The following is a 15,908-nucleotide window of genomic DNA, read 5'->3' on the forward strand; positions in this document are numbered from 1 at the left end:
GACGTGGCACGCCAAGCTAGTTTGAAGGGCACGTGACACGCCGGTAAAGCGCCAGCCACACGCCAGCTAAGAAGTCACGCTTATTGAGTGTTTTCTTTTCCCTCCAAAATGTAATTTTCCCTTTTCACTTTTGTAATTCTTTTATTTTACTAGGAGTAATAAAAATACCCCCAAGGAGTACTGAAGAGGGGTTAAGCAGTTAGGTTTAGATCCACTTTTACACTCCACTTTTGAGTACTTTTCAAGCTATGAGTAGCTAACCTCCCTCTCATTGAGAGAGGGAGCTCTGTTGTACTTGATGGATTGATAATAGTAAAATTCTTCTTCTCTTCATCTTCTCTTTGATTTGCTAGAAGGAATTTCGTTCTTAATGCTTAGTGTTAAATTATCTTGGGAAAGAGATTGAATGCAATTGGTTTCATGGGAACCTTGGGAAAGGAAACATGAAACCATGGTTGAAATCCCTTTTCACACTTGAAAAGATTCTGGGTTTTGGTGATTGGATACGTGACATATAATCCTCCCTCTACCTGGACCTATGAGGGTGTGTGGTATAATCAGGGACCAAGCATATCTCTCTTCATGAGCAATTAGAACAAGGAATTGGCTATTGATCAAGATCTGAGAGATTGAGTCACCAAGGGATTGGGGCTCAATCAATCATGATTGCCAAGAAGTCAATGAGTTGCATGATTGAAGAGGATATAAGCTAGATTTGATCCAAAAACACAACATCTTCCAATCTCAATAAATTTCCCCATTCTTATCTATCCATTTCTTTACAGCTTAATTTTACATTAAGCAATTCCCCATTCCCATTTACATTCAAGTCATTTATGATTCAGCACTTTACATTCTGTAATTTCTATTTTTGCACTTTATTACTTTTTTTTATATTCTAGTCATTTACATTTATGTCATTTACAATTCTGCACTTCACAATCTTATTGATTCGCTTGACTAATTCATCAATCAAGTAAAACTGCTTGAATTTGCCAATCTCTGTGGATACAATCCCACTCCAGAGTGGGTTATTACTTAGCAATAATTTTGGTGCGCTTGCCAAAAGAACTAATTCACTAATTTTTGAATGGGATAGTGAATTCTGGTCATCAAGTTTTATAGCGCTGTTGCCGGGGATTGGCTTAAATTTGACAGTGATTAAATTGATTGGAGAGCTAGATTAAGCAATTTAATTTCCTTGTTATTTTAATTTCTTTTATTTAGCATTTTTTTATTTTATTTTGAGCTCTATTTCCTTCTTCTTTGATTATCTTATTTAGTGTCCATATTTCCACTCTTCTAACTGTTTGATCAATTGCACCACTCACACCAACAACTACTCTAACAATAGTAATTTCTTCATCCATTTTTTTTCTTTTTTGCTTTTTGCCTTGATTGGTTGTATGACAGGTAGGAGAAGCGAGGCTTTAACTTCCTTTAATTCTGAACCTGAGAGGACCTTCCTTAGATTAAGGAGGTAAGCAAGAGGGAAGAGAGTCATTGGTGCTGAGAAAGAGGAAGAGTATTTTGAAATAAACATGGAGGAGAATATGGAGAATCACCATGAGAAAGAAGTTCATAACCATGCCAGAGAAGGCCCAGTCAACCATGATGGGCAAGAAAGGAGAGTCTTAGGCTCCTACATCAACCCAAATCTAGGAAATTGTGGCAGCAGCATCCTAAAGCCAATAATTCATGCCAATAATTTCGAGCTGAAGCCTCAGCTCATAACACTTGTTCAGAATAATTGCTCATATGGAGGAAGTGCCCAAGAAGACCCTAATCAACATCTCAGCACATTCTTGAGGATATGTGATACTGTAAAGTCCATCGGGGTACACCCTGACATCTATAAACTACTCTTGTTCCCTTTCTCACTCAGAGATAAGGCAGCAAAGTGGTTGGAATCATTCCCCAAGGATAGCCTAACTACATGGGAAGAGGTCGTGAACAGTTTCCTTGCAAGATGGAGAAACACTTTATAAGGCCTGGGAGAGATTCAAAGATCTGACAAGAAGATTCCCACTGGAAATGTTCAATGAGTGGGTACAACTACATATCTTTTATGAGGGACTATCCTATGAAGCAAAGAAGGCAGTGGATCATTCTTCAGGAGGCTCACTCAACAAAAAGAGAACCATTGAAGAGGCCATAGATGTCATTAAGACTGTAGCTGAAAATGAGTATTTCTATGCCTCAGAAAGGACTCAGAAGAAGGGAGTGCTAAAACTCAATTATGTAGATGCTTTGTTAGCTCAGAACAAGGCAATTGCAGCATAAATAGCAGCCTTAACCAAGAGGATGGAGGCCAACCAAGCCTCAGTCATTCAAGACCAAACTCCTCAATAAGAAGGGAATACATCAGAATCTGAAGGTGACTGGGAACAAGCTAATTATATGAACAATTCATCCAGAACACCATATGACCCACACTCTAAGACATACAACCCAGGTTGGAAGAACCACCCAAACTTTGGGTGGGGAAATCAACAAAACCACAACTAGGACCTCAACAAGCCTTATCCATCAAATCAACATCCCAACCACAACCCCAACATCAAACAGGGAACCATAGACCCTACCATAACTCACAAAACACATCATACCATAACAACCAACCCATACACAACAACCTCAATCAAGATGCACCATCCTCAACTATACAACCATGCGAAATCAAGAGTAACTTTGAGAGGATAGAGGCTGCAATAGCACAACTGTCATCCAAGATTTCAGGGGCAGTCTTCTCCCTCATGGACAGACAAGCACAAACTGACAAAAGGATAGATGCTAATCAAGAGGAATACAGGTCAAATCTGAAAAATCAAGGTGCAGCAATCTCAAAGTTGGAAGCACAAGTGGGGATTTTGTCCAAGAAAATCCCATTTCCCACACACACATTTCCCAGTGATACCATGGCTAACCCAAGAGGGGAATGCAAAGCCATAACTCTAAGAAGTGGGAAGGTTGTAGAGGAAGGAGCCCCAAGCAAAGATAATCATGAAGAGGTTGCATCAAAACATGGGAACGAGGATGAAGGAGAGATCCCAGCTTCACCTCCACCAAAACCAGTTTTGAAGCCCTATATGCCAAAGGCACCATACCCACAAAGACTGAGAAAAGATGGGAAGGATGGCCAGTTCTCTAAGTTCCTAGAGATCTTCAAGAAGCTCCAAATCAACATACCATTCGCTGAGGTATTAGAACAAATGCCACTCTATGCCAAGTTTTTAAAGGAGCTTATAACCAAAAAGAGGAACTGGGAGGCAAAAGAAACTATAGTATTGACTGAGGAATGCAGCGCCATCATACAGAAGAAGCTACCTCAAAAGCTGAAAGACCTAAGGAGTTTTCAAATTCCCTGCATCATAGGGGACATCACTATTGAGAAAGCTTTGTGTGATTTGGGAGCTAGCATAAATCTTATATTCCTAACCATGATGAGAAGGATGGAGATTGAGGAAGCCAAGCCAACAAGAATGGCACTCCAATTGGCTGACAGAACTTTTAAGTTTCCACATGGGGTGGTGGAAGACTTGCTAGTGAAAGTAGGAGAATTCATTTTCCCTGCTGATTTCGTTGTGCTGGACATGGAAGAAGAGGCCAACGCATCAATTATCCTAGGAAGACCATTTCTAGCTACTGCTGGAGCCATCATTGATGTGCAGAAAGGGAAGCTTGTCTTGAGATTACATGAAGAGAAAATGGTCTTCAACGTCTTTAAAGCAATGAGCTACCCCAAGAAATCCATAGGAGAATGCATGCTAGTAGAAACCATGGAACAGATAGTTCAAGAAGTCATGGGAGAAGAACAATATGGAGAAAGCATTGAGCTGGAGCAAGCACCAGATGGAAAATTACCACAAGCAACCATGAGGAACTCAATCATGCTAACAACCACAGACAACAAAGATGCAGAGTCACCAAAACTTGAGTTGAAAGCCTTACCACCCAGCTTAAAATATGCATATCTGGGTGCTAACAACACTTACCCAGTAATCATAAATTCAAGTCTGAGTAAGGAACAAGAAGAGGAACTTATCCAAGTGTTGAGACAACACAAGGATGCCATAGGCTGGACACTTGCAGATTTAAAGGGGATCAGTCCTTCAATTTGTATGCATAAGATCTTACTTGAAGAGGATGTCAAACCCTCAAGACAATAACAAAGGAGGCTGACGTAAGCGAAAATTGGCAGATTATGAATTATTTAGAAAAATGGCGTTGCAAGTACAGTTCTTAACCAGCGAAAATCCACTTATCAATTTAGAAAAGAGTTGTCACAAATATTAGAAATAAAATACTGGGAGTATGAGTCCCAGGTCGTCTCCCAACGAGTTGCAGGAAGATGTGCTATTTTATCAATCAGAGGTTTTCCAAATGGGTTTTGAGTTTGATGAACAGAAAATTAAATTAGAGAATTTATATGATTTAAATAAAAATCTTGACCAGGAAAAGATTAATTAGAAGTTTTATCCTTGTTGGAATTTTGTCAAGATCAATTAATAATTAGTCATTGTTTTCATTTAGTCAACCCTCAACGAATAAAGGAAAGTAAAATTAAAAGTCAACTTCTATTCACAAGTCCTAATTCTCTCCCTTGGAAAGGATTAGAGTTAGTGAGTAACAAGCCAACCAACAATGAACCAATTACAATTGAACTCTTGAGTATTCTAACTCAAGGTTCTCCTTTTAATCAACTCCCAATCAAGTTGGGGGAATGGTGGACGAAATTGTGATCACTATTCTTTAAGTTGTACTTTTATGGAATTTGAAATTGGCACGAGTGGACACAACTCCGTTCAACTAACCAGAAAGTGTACTGGGTCGTCCAAGTAATAAACCTTACGTGAGTAAGGGTCGATCCCACAGAGATTGTTGGTATGAAGCAAGCAATGGTCACCTTGTAAATCTCAGTTAGGCAGATTAAATTTGTTTATGGTTTCGAAAATAAATAAAAAGAAATAATAAAAGGGATACTTATGCAGATTCATTGGTGGGAATTTCAGATAAGCGAATGGAGATACTGTATGGCTCAAGAACGCCTACTTTCCTAATGTTTTAATTCAATCCTTCTTACTCCTTTCCATGGCAAGCTGTGTATAGGGGTTCACCGTTCGATGATGGCTACTTTGTATCATCTCTGGAAAATGGTCCTCTGCGGCTGTCACTCGCATGGCTAATCGTCTGGAGGCATCACACTGGCTGATGCCAAGGCATCTTAGGCTAGTTTCACTAGCATTTTTCTGTTAGTTTTAGTTGTTTTATGCATTTTCTTGAGCTTAAAGTAACCAAGAAGGGTTAAATGAATAACAAAGCAATGAACCATCCAAACAGTATGATTTTGATGCAAATTCCATGAGTTTTTAGTTATATTACTTGAATGCTATGAATGGAAGATTTCTCATGAAATTTTGCAAGACTTTGATGCAGTTGTTTGGATGATTTCAGGGAAGAAGAGGTTAGGCAAGGAAGCAACAAAATCAATAAAGGAAGCTTGAATATCACATGTGGAGTTTAAGCTCCAGTTTAAGCTCCAGTTTAAGCTTAAACTGGAGCTTAAACGCCAAAATCATGAAAGCTGAGGAAAAGCTGAAAGTGGCGTTTAACCTCCAGTTTAACCTTAAACTGGAAGTTAAACGCCAGAAATGAGAAATCCACCAGGGAGCCATTTCCACGTTTAAGCTCCAGTTTAACCTTAAACTGGAGCTTAAACGTGTTCAATCATTCTCCTCCAGGGTTGCTTTCTCCATTTCCACGTTTAAGCTCCAGTTTAACCTTAAACTGGAGCTTAAACGTGTTCGACCAAAATCCACACTCCAGGGTTGCTTTCTTCATTTCCACGTTTAAGCTTCAGTTTAACCTTAAACTGAAGCTTAAACGTGTTCGACCAAAATCCACACTCCAGGGTTGCTTTCTTCATTTCCACGTTTAAGCTTCAGTTTAACCTTAAACTGAAGCTTAAACGTGTTCGACAATTCCACACTCCAGGGTTGCCTTCTTCCATTTCCACGTTTAAGCTTCAGTTTAACCTTAAACTGAAGCTTAAACGTGCTTGAGTTATACCACCTCCAGGAGTGTCCAACGTTTAAGTTGCAGTTTAAGCTTAAACTGCAACTTAAACACCACTAATTGAAAAGGTTTCTGGGCCAAAGATATTGCAGTTTAAGTTAGCATTTGAGCACAAACATTAACTTAAACGTACTCTGGTATGAAACCCAATTGAATATCATGGTTTATGGGATTGGGCCTGAAGAATTGATGAGTCTGGAATTTCAATTTGTTGAGTCATGTGTCAGTACTTGATTATCACTAAGTTGGCTCAATGAATGTTACAGAATTGGATCAGCAGCCTCATCAGGATTATGGATCATAAACCCAAAGCAAAAAGAAATCAGGGAAGGGCCTCAAAGCCCAAGAAACACAACAGAAGCTCAATTTAGAAAGTGTATAAATAGGATAGAATTTAAGTTAGTAGAGGGACTTTTGGATCATTTTTCTAGTTTTCATACTTTTTGTAATTGAATTCAGAGCTATGACTCACTAAACCCCCTTTCATTGGGTTAGGGAGCTCTATTGTAATTCAATGAATCAATAATAGTTTTTATCTTCTTCTTCAATCTTTTCTCTTGAATTTTGTTAGAAAGCTTCTCGATCTAATTCCATTGGTTAGTTGTCTTGGGAAAGAAACTATCCATAATTGGAATCCTTCGGAACCTTGGGAAAGGAATGGAGGATTCATGCTAGAGAAGCTTTCTCACAGTGAATTGGATTGGGGTTTGGATGGATATTGTGACATGTAATCCTACCAAATTGTGGTTCATGAAACTGTGTGGTATAATCAGTGATCGAGCATCATCTCTTCTTATGAACATTTAAACCAAGGGATTGGGAATTTGTTTGTTTTTAGAGAGAATTGGTGAGCCAAGGGATTGGGATCCAATCATATAAGATTGCCAAGCAAAATTCAATGAACGCATTGGTTGAGGAAGGGATAAAAATGCCTTGATTCGGAGATCTCAATATCTCCTGAAACCCAATGAATTCCCCATTTCTGATCTACCACTTTCTCTTTACATTCTGCAATTAAATTCATGCAATCACCCCGATCCCCTTTTTAATTTCAGCAATTTAGCTTCTCGCTCTTGAATTCATGCAAATTTAAGATTCCGCAATTTCAATTCCTTGCCATTTACGTTTCCCGCCAATTTTACATTCCGCAATTCTCATCTAAATCTTGATTCCGCTCAACTAGAACACACTTCTAATCCGAATTGCTCACTCAACCAATCATTGTGGGATTCGACCTCACTCTATTGTGAGTTTTTACTTGACGATAACCGGTGCACTTGCCGGAAGGAATTTTTGCCGATCGTGCAATTTCCTAAAATCGTAGCTATCACTGGCCGAAGGCTACATCCCATCCTCGCAGTGAAAACTACGCTCACGCGCTCTGTCACAGCACGGCTAATCACTGGTTGGTTCCCGCTCCTACTGGAATAGAATCCCTTGATTCTTTTGCGTCTGTCACTAACGCCCAGCACTTGCGAGTCTGAAGCACGTCACAGTCATTCATTACCGGAATCCTACTCAGAATACCACAGACAAGGTTAGACTTTCCGGATTCCCAGGATCCTACTCGGAATACCACAGACAAGGTAAGACTTTCCGGATCCTCAAAAATGCCGCCATCTATCTAGCTTATACCACGAAGATTCTGTTGGGGAATCTAAGAGATACACATTCAAGCTCTATTGCATGTAGAACGGAGGTGGTTGTCAATCACATGCGTTCATAGGTGAGAATGATGATGAGCGTCACATAATCATCACATTCATCATGTTCTTGGGTGCGAATGAATATCTTGGAATAAGAATAAGAGAGAATTGAATGAAAAGTAATAGTAATTGTATTGAAACTTGAGGTACAGCAGAGCTCCACACCCTTAATCTATGGTGTGCAGAAACTCCACCATTGAAAATACAGAAGAAAAAGGTTCAGGCATGGCCGAATGGCCAGCCCCCTAAACGTGATCACAGGATTCAAAATACAATCCAGGATGATAATATGATAGTAAAAAGTTCTATTTATAATAAACTAGCTCCTAGGGTTTATATGAGTAAGTAATTGATGCATAAATCCACTTCCGGGGCCCACTTGGTGTATGTCTGGGCTGAGCTTGATCAATCCACGAGCTGAGGCTTCTCTTGGAGTTGAACTCCGAGTTATGACGTGTTTTGGGCGTTCAACTCCGGATCATGACGTTTTTCTGGCGTTTAACTCCAGACAGCAGCATGTACTTGGCGTTCAACGCCAAGTTACGTCGTCAATTTCCGAATAAAGTATGGACTATTATATATTGCTGGAAAGCCCTGGATGTCTACTTTCCAACGCCGTTGAGAGCGCGCCAATTGGATTTCTGTAGCTCCAGAAAATCCATTTTGAGTGTAGGGAGGTCAGATTCCAACAGCATCAGCAGTCCTTTTGTCAGCCTTTTTCAGAGTTTTGCTCAAGTCCCTCAATTTCAGCCAGAAATTACCTGAAATCACAGAAAAACATACAAACTCATAGTAAAGTCCAGAAATGTGAATTTAACATAAAAACTAATGAAAACATCCCTAAAAGTAGCTTGAACTTAGTAAAAACTACCTAAAAACAATGCCAAAAAGCGTATAAATTATCCGCTCATCACAACACCAAACTTAAATTGTTGCTTGTCCCCAAGCAACTAAAAATCAAATAGGATAAAAAGAAGAGAATATACTATAGATTCCAGAATATCAATGAATATTAATTATAATTAGATGAGCGGGACTTGTAGCTTTTTGCTTGTGAACAGTTTTGGCATCTCACTTTTTCTTTGAAGTTTAGAATGATTGGCTTCTCTAGGAACTTAGAATTTCGGATAGTGTTATTGGCTTTCCTAGTTAAGCATGTTGATTCTTGAACACAGCTACTTATGAGTCTTGGCCGTGGCCCTAGGCTCTTTGTTTTCCAGTATTACCACCGGATACATAAATGCCACAGACACATAACTGGGTGAACCTTTTCATATTGTGACTCAGCTTTGCTAGAGTCCCCAGTTAGTGGTGTCCAGAGCTCTTAAGCACACTCATTTTGCTTTGGATCACGACTTTAACCACTCAGTCTCAAGCTTTTCACTTAGACCTTCATGACACAAGCACGTGGTTAGGGACAGCTTGGTTTAGCCGCTTAGGCCTGGATTTTATTTCCTTGGGCCCTCCTATCCATTGATGCTCAAAGCCTTGGATCCTTTTTACCCTTGCCTTTTGGTTTTAAGGGCTATTGGCTTTTTCTGCTGCTCCTTCTTTTTCTTTCTAAATTTTTTTTTTTCGCAAGCTTTCTTTTCACTGCTTTTTCTTGCTTCAAGAATCAATTTCATGATTTTTCAGATCCTCAATAACATTCTCTTTGTTCATCATTCTTTCAAGAGCCAACAATTTTAACATTCATAAACAACAAGATCAAAACACATATGCACTGTTCAAGCATTCATTCAGAAAATAAAAAGTATTGTCACCACATCAATATAATTAAATTAAATTCAAGGATAAATTCGAAATTCATGTACTTCTTGTTGTTTTGAATTAAAACATTTTTCATTTAAGAGAGGTGAAGGATTAATGGATTTTATTCATAGCTTTAAGGCATGGTTACTACATACTAATGATCATGAAGTAGAGACACAAAACATAGATAAACACAGCATAAAAACCGAAAAGCAGAAAGAAATAAGAACAAGGAATGAATCCACCTGAGTGAGGGTGGCACCTTCTTGAAGGTCCAATGGTGCTCTTTGAGCTCCTCTATGTCTCTTCTTTGCTTCTGTTGAATGATTCCTAGTAATTTTGGTGTTTCTACCCTTAGTTGCTTCCAATATTTGTGTGGAGGACAATTTATCCCCTGAGGTATCTCAGGGATCTCTTGATTTGCAGCCACATGTTCTACCACTGAGCTATGACGGCTTTATATGAGTCTTTCCATCTCCCAAGACTCAGAGGTGGAAGCTTTTGTCTTCCTTTTGAGGTTTCTCTGGCCTTAGGTGCCATTAATGGTAATGGAAAAGCAAAAAAGCTATGCTTTTACCACGCCAAACTTAAAATATTGCTCGCCCTCGAGCAAGAGAAGAAGAAGAGAAGAAGAAGAAAATGGAGGTGAGTGAGGGGAGATGGATTCGGCTATATGGGTGGGATTGGGTGGGAAAGAGAAGTTGAATTGTAAAGGTAGGTGGGGTATATGGGGAAGAGTGGATAGATGTAGGTGGTGAATGAAAAACAGAAGGGATGACCATGAATGGAGAGAGAGAGGGCGAGGTAGATGGGGATCCTGTGAGGTTCACAGATCCTGAGGTGATCCTGTGGAGTCCACAGATCCTGAGGTGTCAAGGAATTCCATCCCTGCACCAAATAGGCATGTAAAATGCCTTTCCACACCATTCAGGCATTTAAACGCCGTGTGGTGCACATTCTGGGCGTTCAACGCCCATATAAAGCATGTTTCTGGCGTTGAACGCCAGTTCCATGCTTGTTACTGGCGTTCAGCGCCAGTTTTTCCTTTCTGGGCACATTTCTGGCGTTCAGCGCCAGAATGTTGCTTGTTTCTGGCGTTCAGCGCCAGAATGATGCTCTGTTCTGGCGTTGAACGCCGGCCAGATGCATCTTACTGGCGTTAAACGCCAGCCTGTGCGTCCTCCAGGGTGAAATTTTTTCTTCTACTATTTTTGATTCTGTTTTTAATTTTTATGATTTTTTCGTGACTCCTCATGACCATGTACCTAATAAAACACAAAATAACAATAAAATAAAAATTATATAAATAAAATTAGGTTGCCTCCCAACAAGCGCTTCTTTAATGTCAATAGCTTGACAGTGGCTCTCATGGAGCCACAAGGTGATCAGGTCAATGTTATATAGTCCCAACACCAAACTTAGAGTTTGGATATGGGGTCTTAACACCAAACTTAGAGTTTGGTTGTGGCCTCACAACACCAAACTTAGAGTTTGACTGTGTGGGCTCTTCTTGACTCTGAACTGAGAGAAGCTCTTCATGCTTACTCTCTTTTGTCACAGAGGGATAGCCATGTGCCTTAAACACAAGGTAGTCCCCATTCAGTTGAAGGACTAATTCACCTCTGTTGACATCTATCACAGCTCCTGCTGTGGCTAGGAAAGGTCTTCCAAGGATGATGCAATCATCCTCTTCCTTCCTAGTGTCTAAGATTATGAAATCAGCAGGGATGTAAAGGCCTTCAACCTTTACTAACACGTCCTTTACTATTCCATAAGCTTGTCTCAATGACTTGTCTGCTAGTTGTAATGAGAACAAGGCAGGCTGTACCTCAATGATCCCCAGCTTCTCCATTACAGAGAGTGGCATAAGATTTATCCCTGACCCCAGATCACACAGAGCTTTTTCAAAGATCATGGTGCCTATGGTACAAGGTATTAAGAACTTGCCAGGATCTTGTTTCTTTTGAGGTAGAATTTTCTGAATCCAAGTATCCAGTTCATTAATGAGCAAGGGAGGTTCACTTTCCCAAGTCTCATTACCAAATAACTTGGCATTCAGCTTCATAATAGCTCCTAAATATTGAGCAACTTGCTCTCCAGTCACATCTTCATCCTCTGAAGAGGATGAATAGTCTTCAGAGCTCATGAATGGCAGAAGGAGATTTAATGGAATCTCTATGGTCTGTATATGAGCCTCAGATTCCTTTGGATCCTTAATAGGAAACTCCTTCTTGCTTGAGGGACGTCCCAGGAGGTCTTCCTCACTAGGATTTTTGTCCTCCTCTTCCCTTATGCATTCGGCCACATTGATCACATCAATGGCCTTGCACTCTCCTTTTGGATTCTCTTCTGTATTGCTTGGGAGAATACTGGGAGGAGTTTCAATGACTTTCTTACTCAGCTGGCCCACTTGTGCCTCCAAATTTCTAATGGAAGATCTTGTTTCACTCATGAAACTGAAAGTGGCCTTTGACAGATCAGAGACTACATTGGCTAAATTAGAGGTGTTTTATTCATAATTCTCTGTCTGTTGCTGAGAAGATGATGGATATGGCTTGCTATTGTTCAGCCTGTTGCGTCCACCATTGTTAAAGCCTTGTTGAGGCTTTTGTTGATCCTTCCATGAGAGATTTGGATGATTTCTCCATGATGAGTTATAGGTGTTTCCATAAGGTTCACCCATGTAATTAACCTCTGCCATGGCAGGGTTCTCAGGATCATAAGCTTCTTCAGAAGCTGCCTCTCTAGTACTGTTGGATGCATGTTGCCATCCATTCAGATTTTGAGAGATCATGTTGACCTGTTGAGTCAACACTTTGTTCTGAGCCAATATGGCATTCAAAGCATCAATTTCAAGAACTCCTTTCTTCTGAGGTATCCCATTATTCACGGAATTTCTCTCAGAAGTGTACATGAATTGGTTGTTTGCAACCATATCAATGAGTTCTTGAGCCTCTTCAGGCGTTTTCTTTAGGTGAATAGATCCACCTGCAGAATGGTCCAATGACATTTTCGAAAATTCAGAGAGACCATAATAGAATATATCTAATATGGTCCATTCTGAAAACATGTCAGATGGACATCTTTTGGTCAGCTGCTTGTATCTTTCCCAAGCTTCATAGAGGGATTCACCATCTTTTTGTTTGAAGGTTTGAACATCCACTCTCAGCTTGCTCAGCTTTTGAGGAGGGAAGAATTTGTCCAGGAAGGCAGTGACCAGCTTATCCCAAGAGTCCAGGCTATCTTTGGGTTGTGAATCCAACCATATTCTAGCTCTGTCTCTTACAGCAAAAGGGAAAAGCATGAGTCTGTAGACTTCAGGATCAACTCCATTCGTCTTTACAGTCTCACAGATCTGCAAGAACTCAGTTAAGAACTGATAAGGATCTTCAGATGGAAGTCCATAAAACTTGCAGTTTTGTTGCATTAAAGCAACTAGTTGAGGCTTAAGCTCAAAGTTGTTGGCTCCAATGGTAGGAATGGAGATGCTTCTTCCATCAAACTTGGACGTTGGCTTTGTGAAGTCACCAAGCATTCTCCTTGCATTATTATTATTTTCGGCTGCCATCTCCTTTTCTTGTTCCAATGTTTCTGAAAGGTTACCTTTAGAATAATTTAATTTAGCTTCTCTTAATTTCCTCTTCAGAGTCCTTTTAGGTTCAGGATCAATTTCAACAAGAGTGCCTTTTTCCCTGTTCCTGCTCATATGAAAGAGAAGAAGACAAGAAAAGAAGAGGAATCCTCTATGTCACAGTATAGAGATTCCTTTATGTTAGTAGAAAAAGAAGGGGGAGAAGAGTGAAGAAGGATGGGTTCGGATTTTTAGATGAAGAGAGGTGAAGAGAAGTGTTAGTAATTAATAATTAAATAGAAGAAGAAAGAGAGGGATACTTCGAAAATAATTTTTTAAAAAAGGGGTTAGTAATTTTCGAAATTTAGAGATAAGATGTAATTAAAATTAAAACATGAAACAATTAGTTAATTAAAAAATTTTTGAAAAGAGAGAGAGATATTTTCGAAAATTGAAGAGGGAAAAGTAGTTAAGTGGTTTTGAAAAAGATGAGAAATAAACAAAAAGTTAGTTAGTTGATTGAAAAAGATTTGAAATCACATTTTAAAAAGATAAGAAGAAAAGAAGTTAGATAAGATATTTTGAAATCAAATTTTGAAAAAGATAAAATTTTGAAAAGATAAAAAGATTTAGTAAAAATTTTGAAATTTTTAAATTATTACTTCACTAACAAGAAACTACAAGATAAGATTCTATAACTTAAAGATTGGACCTTTCTTAAAAAAGTAACAAACTTCAAATTTTTGAACCAATCACATTAATTATTAGTGAATTTTCAAAAATATGATGTAAAGATAAGGAAAATTTTTGAAAATTTTGAAAAATGTTTTTGAAATTTTCGAAAAATAAAAAAAATAAAAAAGATATGATTTTTGAAAAAGATTTTGAAAAGATAAGATTTTTAAAATTGAAATTTTTGACTTGACTTGTAAGAAACAACTAATTTTAAAAATTTTTGACCAAGTCAACCCAAAATTTCGAAAATTTGGAGGGAAATAAGGAAAAGATATTTTTTGATTTTTGAATTTTTAATCATGAGAGAGAAAAACAACAAAAATACTCAATGCATGAAATTTTTAGATCAAAATAATGAATGCATGCAAGAATGCTATGAATGTCAAGATGAACACCAAGAACACTTTGAAGATCATGATGAACATTAAGAACATAATTTTGAAAAAATTTTTGATGCAAAGAAAATATGCAAAACACTAAACTTAGGAATTTTTAATGCTTGGAAAATATGAATGCCAAGATGCACATGAAAATCAAGAAAAGACACAAAACAAGAAAATATCAAGATCAAACAAGAGGACTTATCAAGAACAACTTGAAGATCATGAAGAACACTATGAATGCATGGAATTTTCGAAAAAATGCAAGAAAAATTTTAAAGCATGCAATTGACACCAAACTTAAAAATTGACTCAATACTTAAACAAAAAAACACAAAATATTTTTGATTTTTATGATTTTCTAATTTTTTTGGATTTTTATTAATTTTTTTTCGAAAATATAATTTGGAAAAACGAAAAATAAAAAGAAAAATTTTGAAAAAGATTTTTGAAAAGAGAATTACCTAATCTGAGCAACAAGATGAACCGTCAGTTGTCCACACTCGAACAATCCCCGGCAACGGCGCCAAAAACTTGGTGGACGAAATTGTGATCACTATTCTTTAAGTTGTACTTTTATGGAATTTGAAATTGGCACGAGTGGACACAACTCCATTCAACTAACCAGCAAGTGTACTGGGTCGTCCAAGTAATAAACCTTACGTGAGTAAGGGTCGATCCCACAGAGATTGTTGGTATAAAGCAAGCTATGGTCACCTTGTAAATCTCAGTTAGGCAGATTAAATTTGTTTATGGTTTCGAAAATAAATAAAAAGAAATAATAAAAGGGATACTTATGCAGATTCATTGGTGGGAATTTCAGATAAGCGAATGGAGATACTGTATGGATCAAGAACGCCTACTTTCCTATTGTTTCAATTCAATCCTTCTTACTCCTTTCCATGGCAAGCTGTGTATAGGGGTTCACCGTTCGACGATGGCTACTTTGTATCCTCTCTGGAAAATGGTCCTCTGCGGCTGTCACTCGCATGGCTAATCGTCTGGAGGCATCACACTAGCCGAAGGCTACATCCCATCCTCGCAGTGAAAACTACGCTCACGCGCTCTGTCACAGCACGGCTAATCACTGGTTGGTTCCCGCTCCTACTGGAATAGAATCCCTTGATTCTTTTGCGTCTGTCACTAACGCCCAGCACTTGCGAGTCTGAAGCACGTCACAGTCATTCATTACCGGAATCCTACTCAGAATACCACAGACAAGGTTAGACTTTTCGGATTCCCAGGATCCTACTCGGAATACCACAGACAAGGTAAGACTTTCCGGATCCTCATAAATGCCGCCATCTATCTAGCTTATACCACGAATATTCTGTTGGGGAATCTAAGAGATACACATTCAAGCTCTATTGCATGTAGAACGGAGGTGGTTGTCAATCACATGCGTTCATAGGTGAGAATGATGATGAGCGTCACATAATCATCACATTCATCATGTTCTTGGGTGCGAATGAATATCTTGGAATAAGAATAAGAGAGAATTGAATGAAAAGTAATAGTAATTGTATTGAAACTTGAGGTACAGCAGAGCTCCACACCCTTAATCTATGGTGTGCAGAAACTCCACCGTTGAAAATACATAAGAAAAAGGTTCAGGCATGGCCGAATGGCCAGCCCCCTAAACGTGATCATAGGATTCAAAATACAATCCAGGATGATAATATGATTGTA

The 15,908-nt window shown here is 38.7% G+C and overlaps 1 protein-coding gene across 1 annotated transcript; it reads left to right on the plus strand.

The window, feature by feature from the left end:
* Positions 1–2,756: 2,756 nt before the first annotated feature.
* LOC130949610 (uncharacterized) lies at positions 2,757–4,169 on the plus strand. The gene has a single exon (XM_057878281.1). The coding sequence runs from the start codon at positions 2,757–2,759 to the stop codon at positions 4,167–4,169; it is 1,413 nt and encodes a 470-aa protein (XP_057734264.1).
* The last annotated feature ends 11,739 nt before the right edge of the window (positions 4,170–15,908 follow it).

This window comes from Arachis stenosperma, chromosome 9 (genome assembly GCF_014773155.1).
Source record: "Arachis stenosperma cultivar V10309 chromosome 9, arast.V10309.gnm1.PFL2, whole genome shotgun sequence".
Taxonomy (NCBI): domain Eukaryota; kingdom Viridiplantae; phylum Streptophyta; class Magnoliopsida; order Fabales; family Fabaceae; genus Arachis; species Arachis stenosperma.

Bases quoted from the DNA above. Each gene is read 5' to 3' on its own strand.
- LOC130949610 (XM_057878281.1), top strand. From the start codon at position 2,757: ATGGACAGACAAGCACAAACTGACAAAAGGATAGATGCTAATCAAGAG.